This window comes from Desmodus rotundus, chromosome 9 (assembly GCF_022682495.2).
Source record: "Desmodus rotundus isolate HL8 chromosome 9, HLdesRot8A.1, whole genome shotgun sequence".
Classification (NCBI taxonomy): Eukaryota; Metazoa; Chordata; class Mammalia; order Chiroptera; family Phyllostomidae; genus Desmodus; species Desmodus rotundus.
In genome coordinates this window covers 113,393,170-113,404,846 of record NC_071395.1, presented here as the reverse complement: position 1 = coordinate 113,404,846, position 11,677 = coordinate 113,393,170, and the positions used below count along the sequence as shown (strand labels likewise).

Sequence of the window (11,677 nt, the reverse complement as noted above, 5' to 3'; positions counted from 1 at the left end):
ACTTCTCGCGAAGATTGTCTCGGCTCGGGCGGCTCCCGCGTTTGGCCCGGCTCTGGGGCGAGCTGGCCGGATGCCGCCTCAACGGAGAGGCGCGCCCAAGGCGCCCGAGGGCAGCGGGGCGGCGGAGCGCAGGCGCCCTAACAGGTGAGGGGCAGCGCGGGAGGGCGCGGGCTGCAGGACTGGGGGCGGGGGTGTGGGCGTGGCCTGAACGCAGCGGGGCGTGCAGGCGGCCCGCCCACAGGTGGGGGCGTGGTCATGTGGGGGGCGGGTTGTCGTGTGGGTGTGGCCTACCCGGAGCTGGGGGCGAGGCCCGGTGGAGGGCGGGGTAGTCTGTGGGTGGGGCCTGCAGAATCTTGTCCCCGCAGGTGCCCTCTAGCTGGATAGCCTGCCCCGAGCCTCTGGCTTAGGCTGGGGTCGCGGGGTGGAAGAGGGGCTCTGCGCCCCAAACCTTCCCTGATTTCCCTACCCCGTGTGTCCAGAGGGCTCCATGCCGGGCCTCCTCAGGGGCCCGGGGTCCCCACGGCCGCACCGTCTGGTTCCCGTGTGCTTTCCTGAGGGCTGTGCACGGGAGGGCTCCCAGGTGGATGGCGGGAGAAATGAATGTGACCGTCTGATCACGTTGCCTTCCGGAGGATTCAGCCTACAGCTCTCGGAGGCAGGGCGCGTTTTAATCACCCTGGGGACAAATGACCGTCTTGTGGTGCCTGCCCTATGGGCCATGGACCTCACTCCAAAGCCTGAAAAAGCAGCCTTCTTCTGTTTTGGCAGCTTACCCTAAACAAGGGTGTTTATTTTAAGGAGACTCCAAGGGGAGTGTCGTGTCGAAATCTGGCCGGAGAGGGTGCTTCTTCACTTTTGTCTCCCTGTGCACCTGCTGCTCCACTCTGTTCCTTTTTGTCTCAGCAGCCAGGCTGTCCTGGGAGTGTGTGGCCCGCAGCTCTGCACCTACGTGTCAGGGTTTCAGCCACCTGCTGCTGAGGAGGGCCAGCACTCTCCCCACCTGGTCTGAATTCTTGGGGCAGAGAAATGATGGGCTCGCTGGAGTCAGGGGTCCACCCCAGCCTAGTCAGTGGAGACTGGGGGGCCGGTCTTTGTGGGCTGGGCCAACCCCCCAGGCATCTACAACCGCTTTTAAAATGACTGTGTGCTCACCCAGGGTGGTCTGACTGCGCTGTGCCCAGCTTGGGGTTTGTTTAATTGGGGTTTGTTGAATTATCAATTTAGCAGTGTGAGATGTGAGAGTCAAAAACAGAAGGCAGGTGGCCTGCTTTCCAGGAATTAGTTTTGTACCGGAAGAAGCCAGGTACCCGCACCGCCGCGGAGGGATGCCCGGACCTTTGTTCTCACTTTCTGCCCATTCATCACGCTCTGCAGCCACCCAATCTTTCCTAGACAGCAGAGCACACAGCTGCTCGGTTACATGTGTGTGCAAGCACATGTGCATGCACACAGACGTGTGTACATGTGGATTAGTACCGCAGAAACACACGTGGGCGGCCGCGCCACTTCCGCTCAGGCAGTGTGAGCCCCCCAGGGACCCTGGGCTATACGGAACGTGTCTTGCCCTGGCTGGTGTGGGTCAGTGGATCGAGTGCCAGCCTGCAAACCAAAGGGTCGCGGGTTCAATTCCCAGTTGGCGCACACGCCTGGGTTTCAGACCAGGTCCCCAGTAGGGGGTGCATAAGAGGCAACCACACATTGATGTTTCTCTCCCTCTCTTTCTCCCTCCCTTCCTCTCTCTCTAAAAATAAATAAATAAAATCTTAAGGAAAAAAAAAGAAAGTGTCTTGCTTGTAGGTCATCTCTGTTGTGCTTGTTTTCTCTTTCTCACCGGCTTGCAGTGTAGTTAAGTGGGTTTGAGTCACCTCTAACTGAGTTCAGGTTGTGTGTGTGAATGTGCGTGTTCCCTGGGGCACACGTGTGGGATGGGGCGGTCCTTTCCAGGTGCAGGCAACGTGAACAGCACCGCAGACTCTGGTAGGACTCCTGAAATAGGTTGTCCATTGGTGGCTCTTCCTGTTGCCTGTGAGGGGCACAGCAAGCCCTGCCTGGTCCATGGAGGGGCATGTTTCCCACCGTGTCCTCCCCACCTGGCAGGTGCCTCCGGGTTGATTGACAGTAGCTCTGACAACGTTGGGTGCAAGGACAGGCCAGCTGTAACCAGCTGTGGACGTGGTCCGTCATTTTAGCCCACACTGATGCACGTGGGTGACTGGCTGTTTTCTGTTCTCAGCATGAAGACTGCCCGGGCACCACGGGAGGTGTGGAGCACGTGGCTGAGAGCCACCATCCTGGGGACCTGTGCCACGCTTGCTGCACTCCTGTTCTGGGGCAGTCTGGGGGGCGATGATGGCGTCACCGAGGTCCTGGCTCACCGCAGTGAGGTGTTGTCTGACAGGTTCATCGAGGTGCCCTGCTCCGAGGACTATAACAGTCACCGAAGGTTCGAAGGTGCGCGGTGCCGTGGTCGCCCAGGGGAGAGCGGCAAGTTAACTTGAAATTCAGAGCCCTCAAAATGCGTGTCTTTTGCTGCAGTGGGGCTCAGGTTCAAAGGGGGGTGTGGCAGACGACCTTTCCCTGGCCCCAGGTTTGTTAGCCCACACCTGGGCCTGGAAGTGCAGGTGTTCCGCTGAGGCGCCTGTCACTGTGGGCGCCGTCTGGTGGAGGGGACCATTGGCCTGAATGGATGTAACAGAATTGGAAGGAGGGATCAGAAGGTCAAAGCAGAACAGGCATTGGCTGTGGGGAGTGTCCTAGAGCCTTGTCACCGCAGGAAGTATTGCAACAAGGAACGGCACTCAAAGGGGCCCTTCTACCACGCGGGTACGTGTCCCGTCCTGGAGCCCACATCCCTGAGAGGGTGGTCAGAGGGCGTCGTTGGTGGTGGTCCAGATGAGGCGGAGCCTTGTGCGGGGAGAAGCCCAGAGGTCTTGGGGTTCAGCACCCTGGAGAGCGCACAGGCAATGGGCTGGGCCACTTGAGACCCTGCACCCTTGGGTGGTTCCCTGTACTTTCCAGCATGCTCCCTGCTCCCTGGGTGCTGTCTCAATTTGAGAAACCTCGCCTGAGTGACCGGGTTTTACAGGTAGAATTCAGTTTATTTTTATTTCAGAACATTGCTTTCTTTGAACTTGAACCAAGAAGTTTGCCAAGTCCTTCCACCAAGGGGTGCCGCTGAGACACGCACGAGAGGACTTAACGGGACTGAAAGCGGAGCGTGGGGTGGGGGCAGGGTGTCATCCTTGAGTGCCGAGTGCCGGGAGAAGGGACCAACTCTGTGGCTGGTGCTCTGTCTCAGGTGGCTTTCACCCCTGAAGTCTCAGGGTTCAAGAAAAGACTTCAGCGGTTAGAACTGAAGAGAAGTTCAAAAACAGATGGAATGGCGGGGGTGGGGAGTCTGTGTGGGGTATCAGTTTGGGGAGATGACCAAGCTCGAGCCAGACAGGGTGATGGTGCTTAATGCCACTGAGCAGCCCCCTAAGAGTGGTTCAGGCGGTGAGTTTGTGTCATGAATGCTTCACCGCAGTGAGAAACACCAACTGGAGTGTACTGTCAGGCCCTGGGCCTGCCTTCCTCGGCCCCGCGCTCCTGTAGGCGAGGGGCGCACAGGGCGCTCTCCTGCCGGGGCTCCTCCTGTCTGGGCGAGGGCTCAGGAAGAGGCCGGGGCGCCTTGCACCCCGGGGGCGTGTCCACGTGCTGCGTGTCAGTGGGCGTCTGTGGAGTGCACGCCTGTGTGTGTGCACTGACGGTGTCGGCCGCCCGCAGCTCACTGTGTGCCACCTGCGTCACGCCCTGTGCTCTGGACCTTGTTCACACCACACACGCTGTGCCGCTGCCGGGCTCTAGAATTTGGAAATTCACGGGGTTTGGGTTCTGTCTTTTAAAACATTGGTTCCGACCCTAGTTGCGTTGTAGCCAGACAGTGTAATCTGTGTGCTGTGAACACCCTCGGTCGGGTGTTCGTTCAAACTCTGTTTGTGGCCCCGTGTTTTCGTTAATGTCTCCCGTGTGCCCAGGAAAACGTGTTTTCTCTAACGGTGGCACGCAGAGCTCCACATCCTTCTCCGAGCCCAAGCTCATGCGCCAAACCCTCTGACCCTCCAGGGTTTCCGCCCTTCGCTTCCCTCAGTTACTCAGGGAGGCGCGTTGAATCTGCTCCTCGCCAGGCCCACGGCTGCTGCTGGCTCCCACGTTGGCCGCGTTACGTGTGGGGCACGGTGTTATCCGGTGTCCTTGCCACATTCTCGTCCTAAAGCACGCTCCTGGGCAGAGACGGCACTCCCAGACGTTTGGTTGGCGTTGTGTATGTCCTTACTTTCCACCTTTCTGCGTTGTGGTGTCTAGGGGGTGACCCTTGTAAAAAGCATATATTTGGCTTTGGGTTTTTTCCTTTTTTTTTTTTTTTTTAAGATTTTATTTATTTATTTTTAGAGAGAGGGGAAGGGAGGAAGGAAGAGAGGGAGACTAACATCAGTGTGGTTGCTTCTTGTGTGTCCCCTACTGGGGACCTGGCCCACAACCCAGGCATGTGCCCTGACTGGGAATTGAACTGGCGACCCTTTGGTTCGCAGGCCCGCGCCTGATCCACTGAGCCACACCAGCCAGGGCTGGCTTTGTTTTTTCTAATGAAAAAAACATCTGTATCGGTAGAGTTGTATTGAGCCCCATGCAACTGAAGCACCCCTTCTCCGATGACCCTCAAGTTGAAGTTTTCCCATAAGACAAGGCCCAGAGAAAGGCGGCCCAGGCCAGCCTGGCACCCTCGGAGCCCATCTGGGGCTCCACCCCCAGTGCTCCCACTCAGCGTGTGGCTCAGGTGGTCCTGGGACACTCACTCTGCCTCCAGGCAGCAGGCTCACATTCTAGGCAGGAGAGTAAAAGGTGAAAAGCTAGAGGACAGCCAGCCCAGCATGTCCTCAGCTGTCCCAAGGCTACATCTCAGCTGGGAGGTGTCCTGTGACCATCTAGTGTGGGGAGTCAGCCCGTACTTCCTGCCAAACACAGGGGCTCCTCTGAGGCCCATCTGGTCCTGATGCCGTCCCCCAACCTGGCCCCAGCCACCCCCAGCTCCTGCAGCCTGCTCCCTCTGAGCAGCCACAGGTCCCCGGTGCAGCGCTGCAGAGGAGGGAGGGTGTGGCACCCGCTGTCAGCAGCTGCCGTGGGGCCCTGGGGCAGGAGGACAGTGATTGCAGTCACAGGCACAGCTGTGGTCTCGCAGGACAGCACTTAGGGACACTTGGCCTGCCCTGCGTGGAGTTCCAGGTTCTTCCTGGGTGATGACTCGGTGCCGGCCACCAGAAACACAGCCTCCCAGGGAGAGGATGTGTCCTGCACGGGACGCTCTCCCACTTCAGAATCATCCTTGCTCATCTGAAATCCACACCTACCTGGGTTTCCCATATTTTATTTGCCAAATCTGGTCCCCTCCCCCCAAGTCCTGTGCAAGACAAGGTCCCATACCACAAACTCCTGTTGCCCCCGTGGAGGACCACCCACAGGCTCTGCGTTCAGGATTTGCTGTTCCCGACCGGCCTCTCACCCTGCCTCCTCTCTCTGCAGGCTGCTCCCCGACCAGGTGTGGCCGGGGCATCACCGACACCGTCATCACCAGGGACGAGGCCCGGCGGATTCGCAGGTACAACACAGTTCCAGGCTTCTGTCCCGAGCGAGCCGGGCCGTGGGGCTGGGGGCGGGAAGCAGAGAGTTACCACTAAAAGGATGGTCTAGAGGAACTTAGAGCTTCATGCCTTGTCCTGTGTTGACGTCAGAAAGACGGCGACACGTTGGAAGTTGAGTCCCGTGGCCTGACCATGTGCTTATGTCACAGACAGTAGACAGTTTGTCAGCGTTGCCTTAATTGTGGGGTCGATGTTTGCCAGGCTGTCGTCCACGAAAGACTGTCAGTCATTCTGACTCAGACCCCCTTCCCACAGTGTCGCGGAGAAGGGGCTCGCCCTGGGAGGATCCGGTGGAGGGGTGAGTTGTGTGTGTGTGATTCCTGATTCCTGCTCCTGTTTCCTCTTCACGCCTTTAACTTCCGAGGGGAAGGAGGAGGCAAGGACGCACGGGCCCTCGGGCGCCCCCTCCAACCACTGGGACTGGTGCTGGGTGCCGGGGAAACGCCCACGGCTGCTTGGTGGGCTTGAGAAAATCCTGTCCTCAGGGTATGTCAGCCTCACAGCCGCCAGCTTCAGGTCACATCTGCATTTCTGAAAGTTCTCCCGGGGGCGGGGGCGGGGACCCAGGCCAGGGCTGACAGCAGGTGTCAGCAGCAGGTACCTAGACGGCCCTGGAAACAGGGGGGCTCTGGGAAATGGGGACAAAGTGCTGTGGAGCCGGGCGCCCCCAGACCCCAGCAGGAACTGCGGGGGCCATGGTCCACCAAGAACTGTGAATGGACCTCATTTGGGAGAAGGGGTTTTACAGGTGTTACTAAGTTAAGGCTCTCAAGATGAGGTCAGCCTGGATTATCTGGTTGGAGCCCAAAATCCACGGGCAAGAGTCCTCGTTGGAGGAAGACAGGGGAGGTTCACCACAGGTGACGCCATGGGACCTCTGCGGGGAGTGCGGCCCCAGGACCCCTCGATCTCGGAGCTCTGTCTCCAGGGCCGGAGCATGAATTCCTGTTGTTTAAAGGCCCTGGTTTGTGGCAGGTAGTTACAGTGGCCACAGGAACTGAGGCAGGGCCCCTGCGTCTCATCTGGGCCCTCCCAGCGCAGCCCGTGGGCGTGCCCTCCGGCCAGCGTGTCCCCTGGGCTCTCATCGCCGTCTGGGGGTTGAGTGTGGTTTTCTGAACGTGGACCTCTGCCTAGCGTGTCGATCGTGGGGAGACTCCTTCTCGGCGTGATTGGCGATTCCCGATTATAGTCACCACACGGGTCGGAACCGACGCGCGTGTTGGAGCCCTCAGGAAGAGCCCATTCACAGACTCTGCAGGAGTTCCCAGACAGTTCTGTGATTTTCTGCCTGACGTTGTCCTGCAGTCTTTTCTCTTGAGTTCTGCAAGTTGAGCTGCCACTTTTGTTTCCACCTGGGCAGTTCAGGGAGCGTGATTACGGAACACCTGTTCCAGTGGACGCTGCTCCGCGTTCGCTCGGGAAGTCGCCTTGCAGCAAACTAACTTGGTCTGACGCCTCCAAGCTCAGCTAGCACTTTTAAAGCCCAGACTGTGTTCACGGACCCCAGGCTGGTCGCTGCACCAGGGAAGAACGGCAGAGCTGCTCCCCGGGCTGGAGGCCCCACCCCTCTGGGAGGTGGGGAGGACCCACAGCGGCAGGGGGCAGAGAGCTCTCTGAGGATTCGTCAGAGAGTTAGGGCCCAGCAACTGTGCTCCTCAGCATCTACACAAGGGGGTGGAAGAGTCTGTCCACACAGACGTGCCCGCCTGCAGACACACCACGGCCCCCAGACGGGGACTCCCAGCACCCAGGAGAAGGGGCGGCCAAGCGTGGGTCGCAGGGGCGGAGCGCAGGGCGGCTGTGCTGGGCGCGAGGAGGCGAAGCTCAGTGGGTGCGGGGTTGGCTGACCTAAAGCTCTGGAAAAGGAGCAGAGAGCACCTCCGTGCTGGGAGGGAGGGATCCCCAAGGGGTGCTAGGGGATGTGGGGGTGACGGCTGTGTCTACTGTGCTGATGGCACGATGGGTGCAGGTGTGGGAGCCGCACTGTTTCCAGAGGGAGGTGGTGGTCCACCCGCCAGGCAGCAGGGAACGGCCCGCCACACACCCTGGGCCCCGCTTGCCGGAGCTCTGCTCTCGCCCGCTGCCGCCCTGCCCCAGGCGGTGCTGGGAAGCGGCTGGCAGCTGTCACCACAGCGCAGTCCTCAGCCGGGCTCTGCAAACGTCTTTTGCAGGCATCCATCTTGGACCTGCACTCGGGCGCCCTGTCTGCCGGGAAGCACTTTGTGAACCTGTACAGGTGAGGGCCTCTGGCAGGGCGGGGACGTGGCCGGGTGGGAACCGGAAGGTATGGCCCTTCTAGAGGGCAGCACCCTGGTTCCTCGACTTCAGGGAACAGCCTCGTGCTCCATCGGGGCTTCATGGGAAGCTGGGACCTGCTGCAGGCCAAGGCGCAGAGCCAAGGGAGAGTGGGGGGTGGGGGGCGTCTGGGGTCTCAGGGACGGTGATCCTCCCCTGGGACCTGGGGAACCCAGGCTGTCCCAGCTGTGGGCGCTGGCACCCTCAGTCTGCTGGGCAGTCCTGACCTCCCCGTCGCCGTCGTCACGCGAGTGTCCCTGCAGAAACAGATCCATGCCAAGCTGCAGGGCCAGCTGGTTTTCAGGGGCCTGTGCATCGCCTGGAGAGAAGACTGAATTTAAAGGAAAAATTAATAAAATGCTTACTTGTTACTTTCACAGATACTTTGGGGATAAAATAGAGAACATCTTCTCAGAAGAGGACTTCCAGTTATACCGGTGAGGAGGGACCAGGAGGCCAGTGTGGTGGGGAGGGCTGGGGCTCCCAGCGAGCGGAGTGGGGGCCAGGAAGGCAAGGACACAGGACCTGCCCCTCCCTGCCCTCTCGCAGCAGGGCCCATCCGCCAGCAGCCTGGAGCCGAGGTCCCTGTGGGTCGGCGGCCAGTGAGGGGCGCAGGGCAGCCCCGTCTCCGGGGGTCTGGCTCCATGGCCGTGCCCACCTGTGGCCCCGTCAGGGCCCAGGCCAAACAGCAGTGGCCAGTGCGAGTCAGGTCACAGAGCCAGCCTCTGTGGGCCCTGCAGCCCCTGCAGCTCTCCTTCTCGCAGCCCCCAGGCCCTGCAAGGGCAGTGCCAGCTCCATGTCCCACTGCACACCACCCCCGGTCCAGGCCTCTCTGCACCGCTCCAGGACATGTGGGCAGTGCACCGAGGGCCGCTCACCTGCCCCTCTCTCTCTGTCCCCAGGATAGGGTCCCAGCGGGCCCCGCACCGTGTCATTCCTACAGGGGCTGGTCCTCGGGGGGTCACATACACGATGCCCTGGGACACGGGGCAGGACGTCAAGCGCATGTCCACCTTCTGTCCTCCTGCAGCCCGCGTAGCCCCGTATGGGCACCAGGGCCCATGCATGGGGAGTTCTCCCCGCTGAGGCCACGTGACTCAGGGTGACACCTGTGTCCTCCGCAGGGACGTGCGGCAGAAGGTCCAGCTGGCCGTCGCCCAGGCGTTCGGCATCAGCGCCTCCGCGCTGCACCTGACGAAGCCCACGTTCTTCTCCCGCATCAACAGCACGGCGGCCCGCACGGCGCACGACGAGTACTGGCACGCGCACGTGGACAAGGTGGGCCACGCGGGGCCTGGCGCTGTGCAGGGCCCCCAGGCGGAACCAGACAGTGGGCGCCGCCCAGGTGCCCCTGAAGCTGACAGGGCGCAAGAGGCCTCGTGCGTGACGCCCACGTGTGAGGAGCAGACGTGGGGCTCTGAGCTCCAGGCGTGACCCCCCCCACCCCCCCGCTCTGCCCCCAGGTGACCTACGGCTCCTTCGACTACACCTCGCTGCTCTACCTCTCCGACTACCTGGAGGACTTCGGCGGGGGGCGCTTTGTGTTCATGGAGGAGAGGGCCAACAAGACGGTGGAGCCCAGAGCAGGTAGGATGCACAGATGGCCCTGGGGCGGGCGTCGCCAGGCGGGGGCTACGTGGACGCCGTGCCTGCCGGTCTGAGACCCCAGAGGTAGAGGCAGGCATGTCCTGCAGCTCTGCTGTCACTCAGGTCCCCGGAGCCTGCTCCTGCCTGGGTTGCACCTGGCACCTGCACCCCACACTCTGCTCCTGCCCTGACCCTCCCCAGCAGGACCCAGCGGCTTGAGATGAGGGAACGCTCCCGACCTGAGAATGTCGGTAAAGGACTGAGCTCCGGGACCTGCCTCTCAGCCCTGGTGCTCGGGACCCCTGCCGCCCCAGCACCATGGGGCCACAGCGCTGCCCTGGGGGAACGAAAGCCAGGCCCTGCGGCAGGGAGTGCATGGTGTCCCTGGCGGCTTCCTGAGGGGCATTTTAAGCCCGATAAATACTTGCATAGAACCTTGTGTGCAATGCAAGGCCCCGCCGCAGGTCACGGTCATCCGAGACCGTGCAGTGGGGCCCCCGGTGGACAGACACTCGTCTCTCTCAGAGCCAGGGACCGGGGGCCGTCCTCTGCTGGACTGTGCAGGGTGCAGACAGCCCCGGCCTGCTGGGTTAGTGCCCCCAGAGTACTTTTCTTTGTCGGCGCCTGAGGACATGTTTATTGATTTTTTAGAGAAAGGGGAAGGCGGGGCGGGGGGGACATCGTGGTTGCCTCTCGTGTGCATCCCGTCTGGGGCACCGAACCCACACCTTTCAGCTTATGGGACAGTGCCCAACCCACTGAGCCACACCGGCCAGCACACCCCCACCAGGGTATCTTTGCTTCAAGTTGACATCTTGTGGGCTCCAAGAATTTAATGGACCAAGAGCCAGAGAAGCGTCCCATGCTGAGACTGGATGTCACCTGCGTGTGCTTTCGGGGGGTGTCTGGGGACCCTTGGCACCAAAGAGGGGGAAGACATGGGGGTTCAGAGCTGAGATGCGTTCATGATTTGGGCACGGAGTTGCCAAGTGGAGCCCACGTCAGGGACACGGGTGGTGATCTAGCGGCTGCCTGCTGAGGAAGGGAAAGCCAGCACGCACCTCTTTCTGAGGGCCGGACATTTCACAGTGACAGAGCCGGCGCAGCTGTGTGTGCGTGCCGAGTCTGTGTGCCCTGCGCCTCGACGGGCAGGTCCCCCGAGCTGGCCTGGGTCGCTGCACAGAGGGGCTGCACCCCGGCTGCCCGTATTTCCGCCTGGTTCTGAGAAGCCGGCCTGGAGAGAACCCAGGCCTTGTCAGGGACCCTCCTTCCCACATCAACCACCCCCACCCCCCGCCCACAACAAGCTCCTGTGCGCTGACAGGCCGGGGGTGCCCACCTCCTGTCTGAAGGGCCTGCCTGACGCTCTCCCCGATGCTTGGGGTGCCACCGCTTCAGCAGCCCCTGGAGTGGGTGGATCTCTCCCTGTCACTTGGTGGGTGGCATCAGTTTGCTAGGAACATGGTTCCGCAGGCCACACACAACGTGGGTCATTCTCTCTGCTTTCCTCCTCGCCCAGGCCGGGTGTCCTTCTTCACCTCGGGGTCCGAGAACCTGCACCGCGTGGAGAAGGTGCGCTGGGGCACCCGCTACGCCATCACCATCGCCTTCACCTGCAACCCCGACCAGGGCATCGCAGACCCCACCTTCACGTAGCCGGGAGGCTGCAGCCCCTCCCCCACTGCAGCCCTCCTCCGTCCAGCCAGGTGCCTTCCGAGTCACCTGGGTTTTGATTTCCTCTGTGAGTAAAGTGAGGGAGACAACCTTCCCCTCCCAAGCTCCTGCATTTGCTCTTGGGTGCTGTGGACAGGTCCCCTTCCCCCAGGAGGGTCCCCACGCCCCGGTGTTTGTCTTTGAGCAGAGTCGTCTGCCCGGGATGATGCCCCCCACTCGGGGAGCAGCATCAACAGCCACATGCAGCAGGGGCTCCGGGCCAATGGGGACCGAGGACACCCTCGGTGGGAGTCCTGCCTGATGTCCCTCTTCCAGAAACAAGGCCCCTCCCACCTGTGGGGGCCAGCGAGGCTCATTCCCACACCGACTGTGCACTGGGGACAAGGCAGTGGGTCGGGTGAAATAGGAACGGCAGGTGGAGGCCAAGCTGGGGAAATACCGAC

The 11,677-nt window shown here is 61.4% G+C and overlaps 1 protein-coding gene across 1 annotated transcript; it reads left to right on the top strand.

The window, feature by feature from the left end:
- The first annotated feature begins 10 nt into the window (after nucleotides 1–10).
- On the top strand, nucleotides 11–11,346 carry OGFOD3 (2-oxoglutarate and iron dependent oxygenase domain containing 3). Its single transcript, XM_053910916.1, has 9 exons — nucleotides 11–144; nucleotides 2,234–2,451; nucleotides 5,560–5,635; nucleotides 5,934–5,976; nucleotides 7,850–7,914; nucleotides 8,354–8,410; nucleotides 9,098–9,251; nucleotides 9,437–9,560; nucleotides 11,080–11,346. Exons 1-9 carry the CDS (start codon nucleotides 71–73, stop codon nucleotides 11,214–11,216), a joined length of 948 nt encoding a protein of 315 aa, XP_053766891.1. The 5' UTR covers nucleotides 11–70; the 3' UTR covers nucleotides 11,217–11,346.
- The last annotated feature ends 331 nt before the right edge of the window (nucleotides 11,347–11,677 follow it).